General features: G+C 36.7%; 2 protein-coding genes across 3 annotated transcripts; both read left to right on the top strand.

Annotated features, from left to right (window-relative positions):
* Positions 1–3722: 3722 nt before the first annotated feature.
* On the top strand, positions 3723–12161 carry NT1 (Neurotrophin 1). 2 transcript variants are annotated; one of them, XM_029312195.2, is made up of 10 exons: positions 3723–4062; positions 6562–6693; positions 7012–7308; positions 8627–8735; positions 8813–8933; positions 9455–9616; positions 9780–9938; positions 10250–10575; positions 10655–10934; positions 11410–12161. In XM_029312195.2, the coding sequence occupies exons 1-10, from the start codon at positions 4030–4032 to the stop codon at positions 11636–11638; spliced, it is 1848 nt and encodes a 615-aa protein (XP_029168028.1). In that variant the 5' UTR covers positions 3723–4029; the 3' UTR covers positions 11639–12161. The 2 variants fall into 2 exon arrangements, with proteins under 2 accessions (XP_029168028.1, XP_029168027.1); XM_029312194.2 differs by having other exon boundaries at positions 6562–6714.
* Positions 12162–14614: 2453 nt separating this feature from the next.
* Positions 14615–21502, top strand: LOC114938227 (uncharacterized). Its single transcript, XM_029312076.2, is given in 3 exon segments — positions 14615–18581; positions 18584–19494; positions 19496–21502. Coding segments are annotated over 3 exon segments (6885 nt in total).
* Positions 21503–23544: the final 2042 nt, after the last annotated feature.

Here is a 23544-nt window from a genome sequence, read left to right as displayed (position 1 = left end):
TTCAAATACATATTAAATATCTACTCGATTCCACTCTAATCCACGAATTTACGCCAAGATACGCGACCTACATTCTCTGACTTGTCTTTTCTAGCTGGTGGCCGGTTTTATCTGTCCGCGATTCGGATACGAATCCGGAAAGGAAAAAACGAGATGATGATGATCGGCTTCTCAAAAACGAAAAATAAGATTAACCTGTTTTCAGAATGGGACTGGTGCCGCTATGCGGTACCATGCGGTAATATAATTTAGGTTTAGAGAATCATTGATCTCTGCTATATAAACTACAACATTCATATTCCGAGAAAGAAGAGACAAATGCAAATAAGTTATTTTTTTATTTACAGCAAAACTGAATAATTTTATAAAAAAATATTCTTTTTTTTAAGTATTAGCATAGGATATAAAAATTTTTGTAGAAACAGTTCGTCTCGTTTTATTATTTGCTGTTTCCACATTTGACATGTATTCTTACAGTTTCAAACATTTATCTTGCTCATTCGTAAATGGTAACATCGCCGGTTCACGATTTAATGCCAATTTATAGATCGACAGAATACTCGCGGTGAACTTGTATACATACATCAATCAGCTGTTTAGCGGTCGCCTTATAAAGTGACGAAGGAAACCGCCGAAGGCGTTTACAAATGACATAAATCATTAAGCTTAGACGAATGTAACTTAACTTTAAATAGCACCGTAATAAACGCCAAAAAAATTTGAAATACGAGATTTATCTTGCATAAGGCCTTAAAGAGTTTTGTTATCCGCATGATTCTTTCGTATTTTATCTTTCAAAAATTTAATTACCATTATTCTTTCATTCGCTTGATTGAATCTTCTCGAGAGAGCGATTTAATTGTTACAGGACAACTGCGATCTCCCCAATCTTCATTACATGATTGACTACAAGATACTCTCTAAAGCCTCATTCTTCAAAGCGCGAGTGTCCTTTACCTCGTGTTATTCATCCTCTTACGAAAGTAGGTTGATGGCAATTCTTAATATCAGCGGGAATTAGCAACGCGTTTTACTCGCGCGACCTCTCCGCGAAACAATTTAACCAAATCAACGTTTTCTTCGCGATGGCACATCGTATGTCGCTAACCGAAGACAGTAAAAACGCGCCATTCTCGCATTCAAGCGCGAAAAATACCGCTTTCGCCCCTATCGTCATCATCAAGCAGCTGTTGTTAGAAACGGAGCGCGGATGAGTTTGACGGAAGAGAAGATAAGAAAGAAATTTCAAGTGGAGCAAAGTTACGGTATATTTTGGCTTGTAGCGTATTAATTCGCTTTTGTGAAAAGAAAAAAAAAGTCACTGACGCAAGGGGTCCATAGGTCGTATACGCACATTAATTACCGTTATTTCACCGCGAACAAAAGCAGAAGTGCGTAGAGTGATTTTTAGGAACCTCCGTTCTCAAGTGACGAAACAATAATAGCGTCTATGTGTGAAATATGTAAATAATACGTGAATTTCAAAGCTAGAAAAAAATGTATATACAAGTAGCAGACAAAAGAATTATATCTATGGCGCCAAGAAATTAATTTTGGCTAATGCTAATTTGTGAAAGAGAAAGTCCTGTAAAAAAAGAGAATCTCTTGAATAATACGTTTTAATTAAAGAGAGATGCGTGTAATATATTTTTAGGTTTCTCGTTGAAGCGCGTATTTCGTAAAAATTAGAAAATTAATACTATTATAAATTCATCATAAGCAAAACAACGCCATAAGGAATATGCGAAACGTAATTATAACGTGAGAAAGTATTCTTATGTGACTCGTGCTTGTATCTTCTTTTTCCTACATTTTTGGTATTTCAAAATAAACACTATATATGCAGAAAAATACTTTCGCCGTTATTTTTGCACAGATATTACATAGATAACTGAATATTATAGTGTTTAGTGCACTTTCCAAGCAATCTCAGATGAGTTAATCTAAGGTGAGAAAGTTTGCGATTGCAGTCTGAAATTGCAAGGTGTTTCTAGTAGTATAGACTGTAATATTATGCAATACATTCTTCTATAAGATACACTTCGAAAGAGCTAATTTTTATATTTTTTAGTAACCGATATTTCTCATTTTCGGCATTGGAAATTTTGAATTAAATTACTCGACAGTTTTCTTATCAATTATATACGCTGAATATGATTATTTCGATCTTATATATAGATTCGACACTGTTAAATCACTTGAACTACATTTTTAGGTAACATTTTTAGTAACGAGGAGTTAATTCAAATCTTAATTGCCGAGCTGTCCAATTTTGCAAACGGTACAGTTATTATAAGAGAATCTTAAATTAGTACGTCAACTCATACATATATACATATATATATATATTACGTACGCACGCATTTACGCATTACGCATTTACGCACGTACAATACGCATACCATACATACACTCTCTGAAATTCATTTTTATACGTCTTAAATAATGTCGAGAGCAATCAAGCACAATGATCAATATGCTATTATATGAAGAATATACGTATGAAATTGGGTGACTTTCTCTAAACAATCGTATACTGTTAATCGCATTATTGAAAGTAAGAGATATAAAGTGGCAATCATAGAGAAAACAACTCGGTTAACCCACTGTACTGCTCATACTGATTAATTTTTTTTACAGTGTCATAAAAACGATGCAAATTAAACCGTGGCCGATCAAGTGTAATATTTTATTAATGATAAAACACGTTTTTAAGCGAATCTCAAATTTAATCATGCGTGACAGTAGCTTCCGACTAATAAATAAAAGTATCCATATTTTTAATGTAATTATTTTTTATAGACTAAATATTCCAATATGTAATTAAAAATTGTTTTAAGTAAACTTTTATTTATTATTTTATTTAAAAAATTTTTCTAACTTTAAAATTAATCAAAATTACAAATATAATAAATTTACTTTTTGTGGTTTTTTTTTTAAATTTTGGTTGATAATTTTCGTTGAAAAAGAAAAGAGAATGTACAATATTTAAGAGGAAAAAATCTCGGCTTTCTATCATTACAAAGATTGTCAAAGACATTCTATAGATCTGTAGAGTCACCTGTTTTACGCACGTGAGAAAAAACGATGATCGATGGTGAGGAAAAACTTTCTCGGCACAATAGAGTGTCACATCGAAAGTACTAGATCCGGAATCGTTAGAAAGATAACAGCGTGTTGATCATCTATTAAGCCGACGTTGATACTTCAGCATACAAGATGTACGTTTCATATTTCCTTTCGCTCATAAGTCTCTCAATTTGGAGTAAATTTGTTTCATCAAAATTTAAATGGAACGCAGTGTTTGCTGTCATTATCAATTTCCCTATAATTAATAAAAAATTAAAAATAAAAAATTGAAAGAGTCTCGGATATTTTTTTGAAGACAACTGACTGAAATCGTCGAGAGACTACAACTAAGAGAAGAACACGAAAGAAAGTACGATGAACCTGGAACACCTTGTATATTGCAGTACAAGCGTACGATGCTGCGCGTAGTCTGTTGACCGAGAGTAAAGACGCTGCTCTCTCGCGCGAATGGAGAGAAGGAGCCCGACTTGTGGCCGACTTCTTCCTTCTCTTCGGTACGACACGCTTATCCACCAACCCGACGACGGTCCGGTTTTCTCGGTCACGGCTGCACGAGGGGGAGACTCTGCATTTCTACATTATCCCCACGTGGTCCACGTGGGGAGGCTCTCCTGGTCTCCTACCACTGTGAGAGAACTGACGTTTCGCGCCAGTTCGAAGAGCAGATCGGCTGTAGGTGGATTTGGCGGACAAGCATCGAGAGATTCCACTGGAATAAATACGTCTTTTGAGGAAGCCTCTGACAACTCTGCGCGAACACGTGGCATTCGTGAATCCGAAGATAACTGTTCTGCTTTAAGTGAAGATCATCGTTTTAGTGGTACCGTTTTATAATAGTGCCGAGAGATTGATATAGACAGTTGCAGTGGTAGTGACAGTGCGATCCGTGATAGATCGATTGATATTGAAACTGTTGATGAGTCTTAGTGGTTTGTTAGGATGAGGATAGGACGGTCATGCTGGGTGTTACTGGTGAGAATAATCTTTGGCTCGACGATACGTAGGATAATATTGCATTCGATTGCAAATAATCTAATAAAAATCTCTAATTGCTACTTTAACTTATATTATTAACTTTTCAACTGCTGCTTAATTATAAAGCTCTTACGCTTTAACGCTTTTATCTTTTGTCGAAAAATATTGGAAGAAAACACATATCATAAAAAGATTTATATATAATATATATTTCTCTAATTTCTTAAAAATAGCATGTATCATTTTTGTATCATTTCGTATGAATTATAAAAAGGGGTACTTTAATGTATTATTATTATTCATTTCTGTATTTGACAGATACTAAGATAACTTTATTCAATTTGATCTTAAAGAGTATTTTCACATAAAAAATTTCATTTTCTAATTTTGGAGCTGAATAGATGAAATTCTTCTATTCCTTCAATTTTATCGTGTGATGCTTCTTGAGTCAGCTTCAGCTTCCGCAGTCCAAAGTGGAACAATCTTTGCGACCTTGATCCACTGAAATGAGGAAAAGTAATAGATGCTCCGTGCACGTGTTGGAATACCGAGTTCGCTCTCGTGCGGGAATTCGCGAAAGGTTTTTTTTATCAACCAAGTACTCGATCCGGAATACGTATCACGAAATTCTTGAACGTATAGTCACGCGATTTCATTTACTTCGCTCAAGAACCCATTGAATGCTAGTAAAATCGTCAGCTCGATGGTTACTGGGTCGTTATGTTGATTGAAAAACTGCGAACAAGGACTTTAAAGAGAATCAAATAATATACTGTAAAAGTTTAAGCATTTTTATTCATATTCTCTTAATCTAGCTAAAATTTTATTTTAATGAATAAATGCAAGAAAATATTTAAATCTCTTTTTTGTAAAAATTTAAAGATTATCGATCTTATTCTCAGTAGCTTTAAGATCATTATCGATTATATATTTCCTTTCTATTTTTTATTGTAATATTTAATTAATTTTATGTAATGTTTAATCAATTATAATTTTTATTAATTTGTTTATAAAGATGTGAATAATGTGCAAGAAGCTTTGTTCCGTGAAATTAAATAATACATTCTTAATTTTATTGCATAATACTCGAGTCGCTATTTCCATTTGTTGTATTACAATTGATTAAAATGTATTTCTATTAAGATTAAAACTGCAAATGATGCGTTGTGGTCAATGCACTCTCACATACGTGCGCGGTTGCATTTACTGTTTTAATCTCGATTATATTTTAGCGAAACTAATTGCTTTTACGAAAGGATTTGCAAGAGATATTCTGATATCTCTACTGAAACGATTTGTTCCATTAAAAAAATTAAGGCACATAAAAAAATTTATATAAGTATTTTAATTATAAGGATATCGATTTACTAATATTAATGAAACGTAAGCACCGATAAGTATAATGTTGGTCCGATTCATTAATATGAACATAAATTTAATGCTTCGTGTCGAAACCGGCTTTCGATACAATTATACGTCATTTATAATAATTAACTCGCTTAGTTAAAATAATTAAATCAGAGGACGCTTATCAAGTCGACAATTACAGGTTGTCGACTATCAAGAGTAATGGAAACTTGCGGCGATTTACTTTCACTATATGCAAGTCTCTTCTCTTTCTCTCTGCTGGAAAATCATATACATACAAGTCATATATTTAAGTTATTAAGTAAAGTATCACTGAGAGAGATTAAATCCGATATAAAACGATTTCGCGGCGAGATTTTAGGGATCGATCTCTTGTTTCTCTTGTTTCGATACGATTGCATAAGCTTGCGAAGCGAACTCCTGCAAAGTAACCCATTACAGTAATTGCACTTCCGGTGCAACGAACGTATAAATGACGTTACTCCGGACGAGCTTCCTTCTCGCAAGGAAAGATCTGCGCGATAATCGGGTCCACGTTCTTGGCAAACAAGGGGAGATACGTCTAACGTAATTTACGCTTTCTTGCGGTTTATTCTCGGCTGTGTATGCACCGGTATACATGCATGGCGTTGCACACTCGTTACGATTGTTACTTTGCGGAAATTGCATTTTATTGTCCCTTCGCTCAACCGCACGCGCCGTTTTCACTGGCATTGCATTCAATCTTATTAAAAGCGACGCCCGCTAATTAGCGGTATCGGAAGTTGATTAACATATTATTAACTCATTTATAAAAATTTCTTCATTTATGCACATATATTTCGCGTATCTTGATGCAAGCCTTGATTTTCGCCCGTTAATTACAGCTCGCTGACAATATTTAAAGACACATTTATTAATTAACATTATATAGTTAATTATCTCTGTTTAGTCGATTAATTTGAACCAAGTTTTATTAAATTTTCAATTTTTGAAATTCTAATAATTGATTAGACTGCTGATGACGTAATGCATTATTTAATTCCATTGCTCTGTGCTAATGCTTATGAAATTCGCTTGTTTATATGATATCTACAATAATTATAAAAACGTATCACAATACGCGACATTGTTTGTTTCATTTTTTAGACGGTCGTGCTACTGTCCCCGATCCACGCCGAGAAGGATGCTGACAATATCAACGATGGCGAGAAAGCTCAGGAGAAGATTTCGACGTTGCTGAAGGTGGTCGACGAAAATGGCAAAAACAGAACAAGCAAAGTACGAGAAGTAGTGACATCCGTGAGTAAACGCGTTTGCACTCGAATGGATAAATATTCAATCGAACTGCGTCTATTTGCACTCAATTGACATCTACTTAACTGATACTTGTTGCTTCTCTGTAACATCTGATTTATTTAACACGAAGATGCGTAGATGTACAAATAAATAATGATGTCGCTAATGTACAGATAATTACTAGATAAACTATAACAGTACATTGAATTGTTCATGTCAATTAGTAAAAGAAATACCTTACTTCCGGAACATATAGTCTTATTTATTTTACGAAAATAATACTCGGTTTTTTGTCTATAGGCGATGAAGATTCCTGAAAAGCGCGAACAAATTGGCGAAGTAATACCGATAATGCGAAGCATGTCTCCACCGCAAAAGTTGGTAATGGCAACTCTAATTTCCTCGAGAATATCCAACGACACGATTTTCCCGCCACTCGAGGAGGCGCAAGCCCTTTTAAGCGATGGGAATCAACGCGAAAATGCGAGCAGAGAACTGATGCTACCGATCAACATGGATATAGCGAAGATTATATCCGAGTCCGATGCGGATGAGAGCGATGAGGATGAGGAAGAGATGCCCGAAGCGTTACCGGAGGTGAGTCAATGAAAAAAAATGTGGACGTAAAAGAAAAAAATAAGGCAAATTTATGCGGCCCGCGTTCGCGCATAAATGATCTATCGCCCCGACGCGATTTTTTTCTTCTACCATCGGCGAACGAACGGTAGAAAGTCGGAGTTTGACGTGGTCCACTGATCGTAAATTTCAACGAGATTTATCTCATTGGTTAATTATAATATATATGTTTTCCCCGACGGAGAGACGCGAGTTTCTCAGACGGCGCGACGCTTGTAAATATTGAATTTTATATACGCGAAACCTGTAATAAATATTCCAGTTCTACCTGGCGATTTCTAAACTTAAAAGTTGATATCCACATTCGCACCGGTCGTATAAATTTAATGGAAAGATCGTTGATTATATGTTTATTACACAGACTCGATGCACGCATCTGTCATTCTTACTTGCAGTTAAATGTTATTTGAAAAATTGCATCGCGGAGATCGTAAAGAATTAAGTACAGTTATAAGATTGTACGGTGTTTTCTTGGATTTAGAACGGGTGGCATCGTACGGTTTCACTTGTAGCACTGGTCTTTTAAACGGCACCTTTTATGCGAATACTTTCACACGCGTTCGACATATTTTATTTCTTCTTCGCAAGGACCATCTCGTGAGTGGGATCGTGGCTACTATATACTATCAGACAATTGTGCGGGAAAGGACGACTTTCCATTCCGGACATTAATTAGCAAGCTTGATGCTCGAACGAATATAGGCGGATATATATTTATCTTATGTGTGTAGTCACGCATAGATAAGCAGCAACATAAGATGCAAAAAATTGGACTGTGATTCTTTCTCTAGCAATTTATTTACTTCCATAATCTACAACTTTATATGTCAAGATGTTGATAGACACATAATCTGTTTTTAATCTTCCAAGAAGATATTTTAGATGTGCGAATGTATAAATTTCGAATTGATAGTAAAGTATACCGTTAATGCAGCGCATAAAATATATTTGATGTGTTCAGACATATGTTCCTTTTAAGTATACGTAAACGATCATTAAGGTCAGTGAACACAGACAATACTTGTGAACGCTGATAATTACGGAGAATATAATAAAAATTCGCACACATTAAACTGCGATTATAAATTTCGCGTAAAATCACACGTGGTTACAATTATGTATAATTAACTAGATGATATTCGTTCCGCTTTAATTTAAAAAAGGAAGAAATTTAATTTCGACAATCTGAGACAATAAAATTTCTTAAATGGGAGATAAAATCGGAATACTCAAGTTTTGCAAAAGCGTCAATATTTTTCTAAATTTTTCCGAATTGCAGGCTCAAGAACTGCGATTAGTGATGCCGAAAGAGCGACGGCGACCCGTGTACATCAAACCATTGAGACCAGCGAGACTATCTCCTCCGAACAGAAGGAACGTTTACGCAGGTCAGTTTTCCACGGTATCATTTAATCCTGCTAGATAAAAAATAGATCAGTCGAGACAGATTTTTTTTTATTTTCAGGCCAATCAAGGCCGTCAATACGGCCGTCTAAACGTCCGAACGATCCGAAGAGGAGGCCCTCGGAAAACGAATGCACTTTCTTCACGAAGACGGTGTGTCTCGAGGCCAACGATTATCCGCAGTGAGTCTCTGTCCCGAACTTTCGTTTCGGCATTGAATTAATGACGAACATTGTTACGCGGCAATTTGCATGCGACGGGCGAGATTAAAATCTCTCGAGCCGTCTTAATTGGCGAGAAGCCCGCGGAGTTTTCACTTTCCGCGTATCTCTTTTTCGGGATGATTAAAAGAAAGGTGATCGAATTTTAGAGATACATAAATAAACGATCGAGCAAAATTAAATTAATAGAATTTCAACGGCAAAAATTATTATTAAATTTTTTATAAAAAAATCTCTTTAGAATTATATAATATCTTTTTCTCTTTCTCTACAAATATAAATAATTTTTCTTGTAAAGAATTATCAATATTCAATCATAATATAATATTTCGTTCGCTAAATTTTCTTATGCTTTATAACTGGACATTCTGAGCTCTTGGAATAAAAAGCAAATGCGTATAAAAATTTTCTGTGATAGAGAAAATTGTCGGTGCTGATTATTTCCGCGAGAAAATGTTAATACCGCGGCTTTAACTTTTTAGCGAGGCGATTATAAGGAGTTTGAGGACCAATAAGGAAATGGTTGCGGCATTGTTGACCGATTATAAGGCGCAAGATTACGGAAGTGCGGAAGAAAAATTACCGAATCCTTTGCCATTGGAGACTAAATACGAGAACAGATATGAGAGCAATGAGATTAAAAGGTAGATAATAAAAATATCCCTCTATTCTCTTCTCTCTTCTAAAATATCTGACAGTTGTATTTATATGCGCAATTTATATTTTAATTAATTTATATTTGCATCCATCTTTTTTTTAATAATTTGCGAAATGGTGTTCTCTTTTAATATTTATTTTTTGCCCCAGAAGATCCGACAGTTCCTTCGATAACGTGGAGGAGGGTTTCACCTGTCCGTCGACTGTCAAATATGCTCGTCCGCAATTGGCGAGAGCTGCTTCCGGAGTCTGGAAGTATATAATAAATACAGGCGAACACACCCAGACGATACGACTGGAAAAGTGCTCGTAAGTATGGCAACGTTATGAATTAAGGAAAGAAAGGTAATTTATTTGGGCATTAATTATCAATTTACGTAATGATTTCATTTTAAGCAATTAAATGAATGTATACCTGATCAGAATCGCGAAATATCTGCCAGTGTTAAGGCGCTGATTTGCAATAAAGAGAAAGAAAGCTCGAAAATAATAAATTATTTATTAAAGGAAAAAATTAATATGACTTTTAGTAAAATTTCATTATTTAAATTATAAGTTCTTCTATTTTCCAAATACTATTAAATAATGAAATTTTAATAACATTCAATGTCTTGTTACAGTAATCCACATTCGACCTGCTCGTTCATCTCCGAGAACTATCGATCTTCCTGCGTACAAATTTACAACTATCACAGACTGTTGACTTGGGACCAGAAATTGGGATTGCACATGGATATATTCAAAGTTCCCACTTGCTGTAGCTGCCACGTGCACGGCTACTCCGAGATCTTTCCGCCGCATCAGAAGGATCCTCCGACGAAGCCCAAGGAGACGTTCCCGGGCGCAGACTTCGTAACGATCAACGATCCCAAGGAGGATTTTCAAGGCAACCTCAATCACATCAGCAGCAAATACTCTCCCACCTCAAGCTACGACTCCAATCATGGTATTTAATTTTGGTATTATTTGCTGATATATACTATAACTAGTTGGTGAACGCGTTTCGTATTTTTTTCCTCTTTCAGTACCCACCAACAAAAAGGCGGTGCTAGACACTGTCAGCGCGACGAATAGACCCACCTTCACTCTTCCGAACAGAAACAGACCGAAGAAGCCCTCTCCGATCCCAAGGCCGTATGACAAATTACCGCAGCAGCATGCGCCTAACACTCGAGCACCAGGGTACAAGGGCCCACTAACTAAGGTCGGTAGACCTAATCGACCTAATAGGCCTCCCTTTAGACGAGAGTCCATTTCTCACGAGGATTACGCGGAGAGTTCCCGTAACAGCTCAGTCATCAACAGGTAAATAGTACAATGTTTCTATAATTATATAATTTATTCATTTATTATTGTAATACAAAATTATACACGCACTTGTTTGTTTTTTATTAATTTATAAATGGATAACTTGCAGATATTACAATATCTAGATTGATAGAAAAAATCAATTCTTTGAATAAAAAATTAATTATAACAATTTACATTAATCTATCCTTTTCTCTTATATATAAATAAATTAATTTATTAAATGTCTGAAACTCGCGTAAGTATTTATAAACAGCAGGATCTACTTAATTAAGAAAAGTAGCTACATTTAAGTAGTTTAATTAAATACTTGAAATCGGTCAAGCTTTTAAAATATGCAATTTATTCGCTGTTATATTAACTTTTTTTAGATTAAACAATGTGATGGTTTCTTGTCATATTAAAATAATACACAAAATAAATAGCTTTGCTCTCGAAATTGTTAGATATTAAAATTTTTGACATCTTCTAGATACAGTCAGCCTTATGACCAAGACGTGGATGCCACGACGAGGCTACAGAACGGAGGCTTCGACGACGAGTATCACGAGCCGCAGAGGAGAATCAACTATAACTACCACCCTATCATAGACTTTTTCAAACCGGAAGCTTCCATGCTGCAATCCCCGGAGCCGCAACTCACTGCCCAGCCGGCGACGGTTCAAAGTGACAATAGCGCGTGGAAGCCGATGATATCTTAGATCGTAATGTTCTTCCTTCGGAGTACCTGACATCCTACTTTAATGAAGATTCCAAATCACGTATTTCGCGACGTCCGTGTTTCTTACGTTAATCTCTATGATCGTGAGAGAGTATTATTTGTTCGAGGAATATAATACATGGTGCTCTGCAATATGAGATATTCGTAGCTCAACTAGGTATCTTTGAGATTATTTTGAATTTAGAAGATTTAAATTAATAAGAAAAAAATAAGTTTGAAATTTCTATTTAAAATATTTAGACTATAAACAGATTTGATTTTGCAGGGCATCTTGTATAAAAATTTAATTAGCTCTCTAATTTGCTTCCTTTTATCGTTAAATCGATTAATAGGCAATATTAAATTTCTACGACGTATCTTCTCGAAAAATTCCTATATAATATAAGAAAAAAGGAATTAGAATAGAGGATGTGTTACGTTCGTAAATATGATCTTTCGGTAGAGTATTATGGCCACAATGGGCAGATGCAATGAAAAAAATTGTTTTCTTTAAACGCATTCATCTTGATCTGATATTTATTAGTTGTTGTATGAATTATTTATAAATTATACTTAAGATTTATATTGTTCGTTTTTTTGTATCACCAATAAAGTATTAGATTGTTTCCTTGTGTCTCAACATATATTTTATTGTTTGACGTAAGTTGGTTTAATTACAGTATATTATTATATATTTATACTTTATTACAATGGGCAAGAGAAAGCGTTCGAAATTTTATTCGTAAGGTGAGCAATACCAATCTCTGTTACCATAAAATATGCACGATTTACAATTTACTTGCCACAACTTATTACGATCAGCGATCTGTGAATGCAGTTTCACATTTTGGAAGTCAAAAACTTCTTCCTTCCTGTGTAGCTCACTTTCGTGCCAAGGTGAGTGACCAGCAGTATCTGCGATTTATAGCGAAACGCAGATATCGGGATTATTATTTTATTCAAAATTGAGAGAATGTAGTCTGTCCGTCTTTGCACGAAGGAGAAAGCTAAATCTTTTCTCACAATTATATGTTTTATAAACACGTTGCTTCCGAAGGTGCACATTAAGTTAACATAAACACGATAATGGAAACACGAAAGAATCAAGTTTATCTTATTATTATCGTAATTTAACTAGTCCATTTAAAATTTATATAAGTTAAATTGTTTATTCTTAATGTTTTGTCATATTATATATATATATATATATATATATATATATATATAAATTTGTTATTTTTCTTATATTTTAAATTATATTTTCAGTAGCATGCTGTAACAATTGAAAAAGAGAAAAAGATGTGTATGATTTTTATTACTTATTTAGTTATGATTGTTACTTAATTGTCATTAATTAATTAACATCGAAACTGCTCAATTTCATTATCCTTATATTTCAGGAAAAATAAAAGGTATTACAAAAAATAAAACATTAAATTATGCATGTTAGAAACGTATTTTAAAAATACTCTAATACAGTTTTATACTAAAATATTTAAATGTATAGACACATATATTTCTTACAATATAGCAATTGTATTACAATGCACAAAATAATATTTTGATGTAAAAAGCGCTATATTATACTGCAAGTCACTTTGTCAAGATTAACAATGAAATGTGATTTATAATATTCTCTATTGTCGATTGCATTCGTATGAGTAGTTATGTAAAATTTAAATTAATTTTTACTATAGTTAGATATCTTCAATATATTGTGTATCAATATTTAAAAGATCAAAAATACAAGATGGAAAATTTTACATATAAAATAGTAATTTAAGTTTATAACATTTTTATACACAACTAAAAATTTAATACAAGAAATAATATATATATATATATATATATTTTTTTTTTATTGAAAGCATATATTTAGAACATAAAATATATAATAGGAAAGTAATTGTTTTCTAATATCAAATAATTTGATAGATTATGTCATATTTGATATCTGAAGAAAATTCACATATCCAAGCTGCTCTGGAAATGGAAATTCTATTCTGTGATAGTTCTCTGGCGGATTCGCCGGAGCGAAGAAAGTCTCGGAGCTCGAGCGGATACGCTTCGCGGCTCAATGCGGAAAGACACGGGAGCGAAGCGCAGACGGCGAAACGAGCGATCCAGCTGACTGAACGAAATAAATCGCACTACGGTTTGCACTCGCCTCACCAGATATTTCCATGCTGGAGCCATCATCTCCTACGTCTTTCTCGTTAGCCCTCTTTGCTTTGCGCAACGATAACGGTGCGCCTCGTCTGATTAATGACGCATTCTTCTCCTTCCGTGCGCCTCTCTTAAAAGGCGATCGCTCTCGCGTCGCAATTAAGGATAGGAGTGCGACGTAATTAGGATACCGTATATCGAAGTTTCTCTAATACGAGTCAGCGAAGAGAAGCGTCTTGGGTGAAACGGCCCGGCGAAAGAATCCAATCGAGAGTGACAGAATCGTTGAACGATCGGATCTGCACGCTTCGCGGAGCAGGGGTCTCTAGTCGTTTCTAGACGTTTTTCCATCTTACCTCGCGGATGGCTGAAAAATATAAATTAGATCACGCGATACCATCGGTTAGTTTGACGAAAGATCTCGATCGAAGATGATTAGAGATCACGTAGGCGGCTCGCATTTGTATCGCGAATATCTTTTTTTTGGTCACGCGAAAATAATGTAATGGTGTCTTCTTCTTCCAAAGTGTCAGAAGCATCCAATAAATTTCATGATTTAATCAGTGCTGCTTTGATCGATCGTAAATTAATAATATAATATATACTAAGTTTGCAGTAAATTTGTGATATGCATTTAAATGTCAATATTTTCAATAATCTAATATTAACATTTTGTTTAATAATTGTGATAAGATAATCATTTATTGACCAGTGTATACGAGTGAAACTCTCACGATTTAATAGGCATTAGCAGCCGCATATCGAGCGATATTTCTTCATGATATTATGAAGCGATGAACAATTCAGAAGAATGGAGCAACGACGAAAAGTTCGTAATCTGATCATCGCTATTCTTCTAACAATCATTAGCAACCATCCCGTGTCATCGAGTCAGATCGTCGATTCCGATAGCGATCGATCCACCGATTCCATCTTGTTGCAGCCTTTGAACACCACAACACCGACCTATCAAGACTCCACAACCTATTTACCGATTTCAACAAGTACGGAAACTCAAACGGAAGAAATACTTGAGCCCGCAGAAACGAATACTCTGAATCGATACGCAAAACCGTCTCATCATCATGAAGAATACAACGAAAATGACGACAAGCCTGAAGAGCCCCCGGACCACGCGATACCGTATTCGGAACACGAAGAGGCGAGAAATGTGTCCACTCGACCGAAGTATGTCGCTCCAGGAGTCTGGGCTAAACCGCCACCGGAGAAAAACATTTCCTTGGATTTTGTGCCGACGAAGTTGCACGCTCAAGTTCGAGGAGTTCGTACCGTGAAGAGATTACCGCGGCGAGAGGCGATCAAAGGCGCGAAAACCGACGAAGAGAAGCGCAACGCGCCTCGCTTGAGAGAGGTCGTTACCAATTCGAAGGTCAACACGGTCTACACCGAGGAAGGATACGAGGATTCGGCGTACGATCACGCGGGACATATCCGGGATGCCGACTTTCATCAAGGATTTGCGCGGAAGCTTCACGATCGAAAGAATAATAATAAACTTTATTCCTCGAGCAACGAAAAGAAGAAAGAGAAACCCGATGAATTCGAGGAGTACGAGGAGGATTATCAAGATCATTTTAAGAATGGAAAGGCCTCGGATGACGAAAATCATTTGACAGGACACGGCAGAAACATTTGGGAGGGATCCGAAATAGATTCTAAACTCGTGGCTGAGAATGGTATTCGGGAGCTGGAGGAAGACATCGAAGAGAATGCTGAAGAGACCGAGAGGAACTTGAAGAACTATCAAAACGCGCAGGAATCAAAGCATCGCAATGATGTCGAAGCTATTAACGCGGAATCAGAAGAGTCTCAAGACGAAACTGATTTAGAAGATGAAGAGACCGAACCTCACGAGGTGAAAGAGAAAGAATCTAACAATAAGTGGAAAGACAATACTATAACTAAGGAGACGAAGCAATCGTCTAAATTGAAACGGAGAAAGAAAGAGAAGCTCCATCGTGAGAATCACGAGACAAACACCGTTCCATCTGACGAAATAAGTTCGACTGATATTAAAATAAATTCCTATGTAAATCCTTATGATTTTTTAGCAAATCTCTCGAATTCGCGAGCGTATTCCATCGACCAGACGACCTTGCGTTATGTCGCTCCGACTGCGACGGCTTTGTTTCATCAAGGTAATGATCAACCGACGACGGTGAATTACAGTCAGCTCTTCTGGAACTATTTTAGAACGAGGCAAGGTCCATCGACCACCGAGTCGTCCGTTTCGCATCCGTACTCGACGACCATGAATCCACAACCGGAAGAACGGATGCCGATTGCAGTGACAACTATTGACAGTCACGGTCCGTATCTTCTAATGACGAAGACCGACGACGTCGACTATGTCAATAATGTGGTTTCCACAGTCGCGACGTTCACCAGCGTGCAGCCTCTTCTGCTTCCTTCGAATCCTGAAGACGTGGAATATTCAACTCCGACGAATCTTCTCGATAATATAACGTCCAGCACCCCGGTTGTCATGACTCTTAACATTACCCAAGAAGCTTATTCGGAAATAGATTATCCTGAAAATTCTTTACTCGGGTCTGTGCTCGACAACAGCAAGATCGCTGTAACTAAAAGCAAGGTCAAATATAAAATCGCGATGAGACCGAAATCGGAGAAGAAACCTGTCAAAGCCGTTAATTATCAATTGCCTTATCAACAAGTTCCATCGTCTATGTTTAAGAAAGATAAAGAAAACAAGAAGATCCGTGACGAGCTAAAGGCCAAGTACAACAAGATTCTGAATTATATTAAAAGCAAGCAAAAGAGTCAATCTCTTCCGGAACAGAAGATTGTTTTTCCAGAAGACCTTACTTTGATGAGACCACCGATTCTTCAGCAAGACACGTATTCGCTCTTCCCCATCGATCGTCCTTCAATTATCCAGAATCATCGATCAAGCGTGTCCATCGAAAATGAACCATCTCGAGAGGCTAACTGGAGAAGCTTGTTGCAGGACCAATTTTATCCTCAACCGATCGAATTACCGTTGCGTTCCGATATTCAGCCTTTCGCCTACGTTCAACCGGTGCATCTAATCTATCGCAAGAATCAGCTTCCATCTACGAAGTTGATGCCACCGCCGTTGTCGGCGGCGAGCACTTATGCCAATTACCATAATGATCGGCAGAGCGACAATTATCCTTTTTATATCGGCGATAAACCGCAGCAGAAGCGCGATAATGCATTCAAGTATTTCCCGGTGGTCTCCGAAGAGAGCTGGAGAACAAGATCCAGGAGAAAGAGATCCGAGTTTCGCAACGTCGATGTGAAAGCGGCGGCAAACAATAGTGTGACCAATGGCGATGAATCAGAGCAGCGAGATAAAGAGACATTCGATGGAATAATTGACAGGTCGAAAGGAAAATCGTCGAATTCAAGAGTGATCGATACGCCGATAACTGATGTTCCAGATACGAGGCTAGCATCCCCCGCGAAATCGAGACACGACAAGAACGGAACATTCACGACTTTCATGGAAAAAGAGATCGCTACCGTTAACGGTGAAGATGCGAAAATAATCTACAGTTCCAAGCCAGGTGAAAAGGATTCAGAATCGACTCGATCGACAAAAGAAGATGAACATGAAAGCGACACAAATGTGCGAGATTTGACGGCGAAGAAGAGAAATTTTCTGCGGGATGAAACTCCATTAAAAAGGAGTTTGAAGAACCCAAGAAACCATGAAGAATTGTTGAATGAAGCTCCCAAAATTAATAGCGACGTTATCGATCAAGAAATCGCCACGCGTTTTAATAATAACAACGAAACCAAAATCGAGGAACAAGAAAAGATCGAAGCTGAAGTTCCCAATTTCGAAAACACCGAAGAACTCGCTGAAGACAGCCTCGCGGAGCCTTCCACGACAACGGAAGCCGTCGTAGATACGAACAAGTATCCATTTTATATGGACAGAGATGTACCAAGCGCGTCCGCGTTGAAATACGTCGTAGATCCTAATACGATACCTCGGAAGACCTCGCGTGGAATGGAGTTCTACAATTCTCGGAACTCTTACAAGAAGTGCGACGAGGTGGAACCTAATGTGGATGAAGCGTTGCCCAAGAAAGAAGAACCGGATCCCGAACGAGGTCCACCGAAGGATCTCCCGCGTCTTCGTGGTCTGGGAGAGAAGCTGGACTGCTTCAAGGCCAAGTACTTCGACGAGAATCCCCTGGACAATCCGCTGTTCGCTGAGAAGCTGATCCAGGAGCCGACTCCGCCGTCGGAATTGGACCCGGCAAGGTTCGCCTCGAGGATCATGGTGCTACCTAAAGACAGCGAGGAGTACATCGTCCATCAGGTCTCGAAGAAACCCGAACGAAGCGGTCGTCAGTGGCGGAATCGAAATCGACCGCAATACGAGACACACGAGTCGATTCACGTCAACTACAAGCACGATAAGCAGACCGGAAGAGGCAGGAACGCGTATCTGCACACTGTGCGAGGCACGAGACCCCATCTGAGCGGAGTGCGTCGAGTGAAGCCTAGAAAATCAAGACCGAAAGCGAGCGGCAGCACTACGCAGTCGCCGAAATTTTACCAGACTGCGTCTTATCAGAACCAGGTATACGAAGATGTGATGGGTAACATCAGAAACTTGGCGAACGCTTATCAGGTCTACGAGATAACAACCTTGCCACCGAGCTTGCAGATCCTGGAGATGGCCAGTAACGAGAAAACGGTGAAGATTGAGAATGTCACGTCGAATTCTACCTCGAAGGAGAACAACACTTCGTTGCCTGGATGTTAACGATGACAGCGAGCAACCCGAAATCGTCGGAGATCAAAGGACTGCTGCCTCCTCCGAAGTACTCGGCTCCGCGAAAAATCAGTTACAGGAAATACAGACCACTGGGTAAGAGAAGAGTGTCTCTGCTGAGATCTTCGAATCTTCCTCGAATCATCGCTCATCATCATACCGTTAAGTTGAAGAAGCGCAGCGCGACGGATAATACTGCAAAAAATTCTTCTGAAAGTACGATAAGTAACGAGGGTGAAAGGACTACGACTGAAGAATCTGTAAAAGTCGATGTCGGAAATGACACGATAATAAAATTGATAGAGGAAGAGACGCGGAAAACAAACTCGACGCCTGAAACGCCGGACTTGGATGTCGAGGAGAGCAAACAAGATCAAAGTTTATCGACGACCTTGAAAATCGACGGTAAGAAGAGACGAAGGAATTTCAAGACTAACGACGAGACCAGCGAACCTTCTCAGAACAAAGTCATCTATACGATCAGAGATCGAGTGAGATACTCGAAGCCTAAAGGAAACACGAGAGGATTCGGTAAGTTTAACACAAGCTCGAAGACGGTCGATGAAGATAGCAGACGAAAAGAACCCCGATATAATTCCTTTGAAAGAAAGAAGAAGTTGGACGATCGGCAAAATTCTACGTTGAATTCGACCGAAAGCACAATTGGGATCAAAAACACAACGTCATCGAAAGAAGATGGAGTGAGCAACATAACCGAGGTTTATCGCGCGGAAGAATCTGTTGTGCGTCGAACAATCTACGGCAGAAAAAAACATCCAGAGCGAGAAGAGAGCGTCGAGGATGAGTCTACGGAAAGTCTTGAGGATGAAACAGAAAATACGACAAACGTGTATCCAGTTCGCGAGAACGACGAGGATTACGATTTCACGACCACCACTGAGATCGCCGAGTTCTTCAAAGTCAGAGAAAATCAAGGATCTACGAGAGTTCTTGGAATCTGATCCACCAGGATACGTAGAAGCATTCCCCGAGGAAGCGACAACGTTATCGAGCAAATATCGCGTGAATCATGAGGGAGATGACGAAGATGACGAAGAGAAGCAGAGCGAAGAGACAGAGTATCCGAAAAATGTGGCGAATTCATGGGACGATGATTCCGAGAAAATTGAAGAACAAGTTGAAACGCCGATGGAGACGAAATCGTCTGCTCGAGACGACGATTCCGAGGAAATTTCTTCGAAGGAAGAGGAAGCTTCCGAAAAGAATGAGCGACCATCGTCGGCTGAACAAGAAAAGAATGACGAACATTTGGAAAAGAAAACGTTCTATCGTCCATTCCCATTTTCGAGATATAAGGCAAGGATTAAAAAGGAAAGCGAAGAGGATGATTCCGAAGAGGAAAGCGAGGAGAAGAAGGAAGATTACGTGTTTCCTTGGCACGCCGATAAAAAAAATAAGGAGAACAGACGCAAGTGGCTACAGAGCTTTGACAGATACGAATATCCTTGGGAGAAGAGAAAAAGATTGACAAATAAACGGCGAAGGAAACAAGACGATAGACTTAAAAAGGGGCTTTCCGAGGATGACGAGGACGAAGAAGAGTCTACGAGACACGAAAGACCTGTTTATCCCTGGGAGAGATACGATGTTCCTTCCAAGACTCGCGTGAAAACTCGTAGACGCGATATTTCACGCAGCTATATCGACGACAGCGAAGAATCTGCCACCAAAAATATTCCACTCGCAAAGTTTAGCAGCAGATATAGTTCCAGTGACAGAGAAAAACCATCAAAGTCTCACGCGGGAGAGATCAGTCAGTCCATCCAAAAATTTTTGGATAAAGACGTAGACGACGAATTCAAAGATAAAACTTCGAAAAAAATCGAAGATCGTTCTCCTGCATTTAAAGAAAAATCATTAGCTTCTTCAGACAGAGAAATTTCCACAGAAACGTTCATAGAAGAAGGCATCACAGAACCACCAAGAAGAAAAAATAGACGAAGGAAAATCTCTCAAATTGACAAGAATGTATCGAATGACTCGCGACTTGATTCGAAAACATTGAAAAGCGAGGGAATCATTAATGAAGAAGAGCAGGAAGAGCCAGTGGTGGAATATCGAAAGCTGAGGAGGAAAAGTAACGTAGACAATCTAGCCTCTTCCGCGACTGAACAATATAGGAAACATCGACAAAGAATCTCGAAGAACAACTCTACGATTTCCTCCGATAATGCCGAGCCTATTATTGAACCCGTGAAAAAAAGACGCAGAAAATCTCAAGCATTAAAACATCAAACGTCGGTCTCGTCTTCTCCGAGAGTCGACCTTGACACGAGTAAATCAGTATTCACACCCGTTCGAAGGAGATATTCCAAGGCAGACGAGACTACGAAGACAAATACGTCGGATTCTTCCGAAAATAGTACTGCAATTAATACTGACAATCTTGAAGCTGAAACTTTGGCACCGAAAACGCGAACTGTCGAGCAACTATCGAGAGTCGCAAAAGAAAAAATCGTCACGAAGACCACTTATCCGAAAGAAGCGGAGAACTTTTATTCCGCTAACGCGACGTTCGCTCGAAAAGAACCGGGGGAAAAGTTGAGAGCCAAATCGAGACGCAGAAAAAATATTAATAAAGAAAAGGATGATAGAAATTCAAGTAATAATGAAAAGTTGATAGAACGAAAGGCTGAGAAAAATGATCACGATATTAATATCGATATTAAACTCGTCAATGCAGATGAGAGCAAAAGATTGACGGAATCAGAAAAACCTCGGGCCAAAAATAAAGATTCTTTTCAAAGTTTTGGAATAAGAAGAAATGAAGATAAAAATATAAATGATTTTAATACTTACGACGTGATTAATAATAACAAGAACGATAACGACACTGATGGCTCTCAAATATCAGAAGTAAGTTTGTCATCGCAAAACAATTAAAATGATTCCAAATTCCAATTAATATCTTTTACGTATTTCAAAGAATTACAATTATTAAGACATGAGAAAATTTTTTCTCTTTTTAAACAAGATATTTTTGTAATAATAATTCCAATGTTTTTTAATATCAAAACGATGCAACATTAACATTAAAAAAATTCTCAAGTCATTTATTCCGGCTTCTGTAAAAATGTGAATATTGATACATAATGTAAGATTTATTCATTAAGCAAAATTTAAAAATTATACCACGAAGCAATGCTTTCATAAATTATGTATAAAAAATGTATAATTTTATATATATACATATTTATTTATATTATATATAATAATATAAATGAATATGTATATGTATATAATTATACATTTATCATAACATGACTCATTTGTGACTAACAATAAATTGTATGGTTTTAGGCCTACGCAATAAGCAGTTTGCTGCAAAATATTCCACCTAATCGAATAAAAAAACAACACAGGAGTAAGGGAACGGAAAGAAAAGAAAAAGATACGGAAGGAAGACGGAAGTCGTTATTACATACCAAGTTTATAAAAGATCCAGAGCGTAGACTATATTATTACGTAGAACGTAAATAACTACACGGCTAAGAAATTTACCATTCAATTATAAAAAGACATTTTCAATTTTTCTATTATAAAACAATAAATAGAGGTATGTGAAAAATTTTAAGATGTCTTAGATAATTATATAAAATTTATTCAGCTCTTAAATTTATAATTAATTTCAGCATTTACTTATTTTAACGTTCAACAATATACAAGCAAACTCGATCATATTATTTAAAAAATTGAAAATTATTTAAAATGTATTTATTTCAAAGATTTTATTATTTATATAAAAAAATAAAAATCATTATTATTTGAAATTTTTACAAAAAGAAAAACTAGAGAAAATGTCAAACACTTGCACTTTATTTCAGTACGTACATTTTTAATTTTTATAATAGTCATATATAGGATATAATATAATTATCATAGAATATATTTAAAAAACGGTAATTTTTTGGTATAAATTCTATATTTTTAAGCTAATTCATCTCTGCTCTCTAGAGAAAGCGCATTTTAGACATGGATGATTAAATCTGGTCCAGCCAAAGGTGTTGTAATATTTTCTTTTGATCAGTAATTATGTTGTATTTAGTGCAAAATACTTTAATTATAAACAAATCTTACAGAAAGGTTGCATAATAAAACGCCGTATTTGTTGCTTTGTTGCTCAAGCGAAGAACTCATGCGAAACATCGAAGAAATTATATTTTTTGTCATTTTCGGACAACAAAGATATCTCGTTAGAATTGTAAAGTTTTCTGCTTGCTCAGAGATTCATAATACGCCAATAATTGCCATTTTTTAGCTTGATTGGTGATACAATTCGTCTACTTTCGAAATTAAACCTTGGATTTATCTCTGTATTGAAATCTTTCCCACGGAATTAATTGTTCGATTATGCAAAAGCGTGAATATCGCAATATTGTTACAGTATTTTTTTTGTTGAGCTTTAATTAATTATAATACGTAATATATTTTATATGTATAAAAAAATAGAAAAGAAAGAAAATTATTTTATGGAGTCTTTTCTTTTAATAGTTTGTAATAATTATTTTATCTTTATATATAAAATGTATAATTTAAAAATATTTGCAACAATTTATTTTCTAATTAAATATAATCAATATCTCAATGAATTTTTTATAATAAGTTTTATCTCAAATCTCTTTTATTAAAAACTAATTTATTCAAAATACTTTCTCTCATTACAAAACTCTTTTAATCGAATTGTATCAATTATTTTTAATTAGAATGATTATTTACTAATTATATCTAAGCACGCGGTTTTCATTAAAGTAATCTCTTTTAGCGCTCTCTCTCTCTTCTGTAACCGCAATATTTTGTTAGCAGATATTATCATAACAATCATTGTGATTCGTGAGATTATTGACCTTGTTACATAATCGAGGCCCGTTTTCGAGGAGTGGATAGCCTTGATCTAATTTTCGTTGAACAAGTGCGATAATCTCTTT

Source organism: Nylanderia fulva, unplaced genomic scaffold, assembly GCF_048542155.1.
Source record: "Nylanderia fulva isolate GAGA-0341 unplaced genomic scaffold, ASM4854215v1 Scaffold17, whole genome shotgun sequence".
Taxonomy (NCBI): Eukaryota; Metazoa; Arthropoda; class Insecta; order Hymenoptera; family Formicidae; genus Nylanderia; species Nylanderia fulva.
Note: the sequence above shows the minus strand (reverse complement) of the source record. Positions and strands in the feature narration are given on the sequence as shown.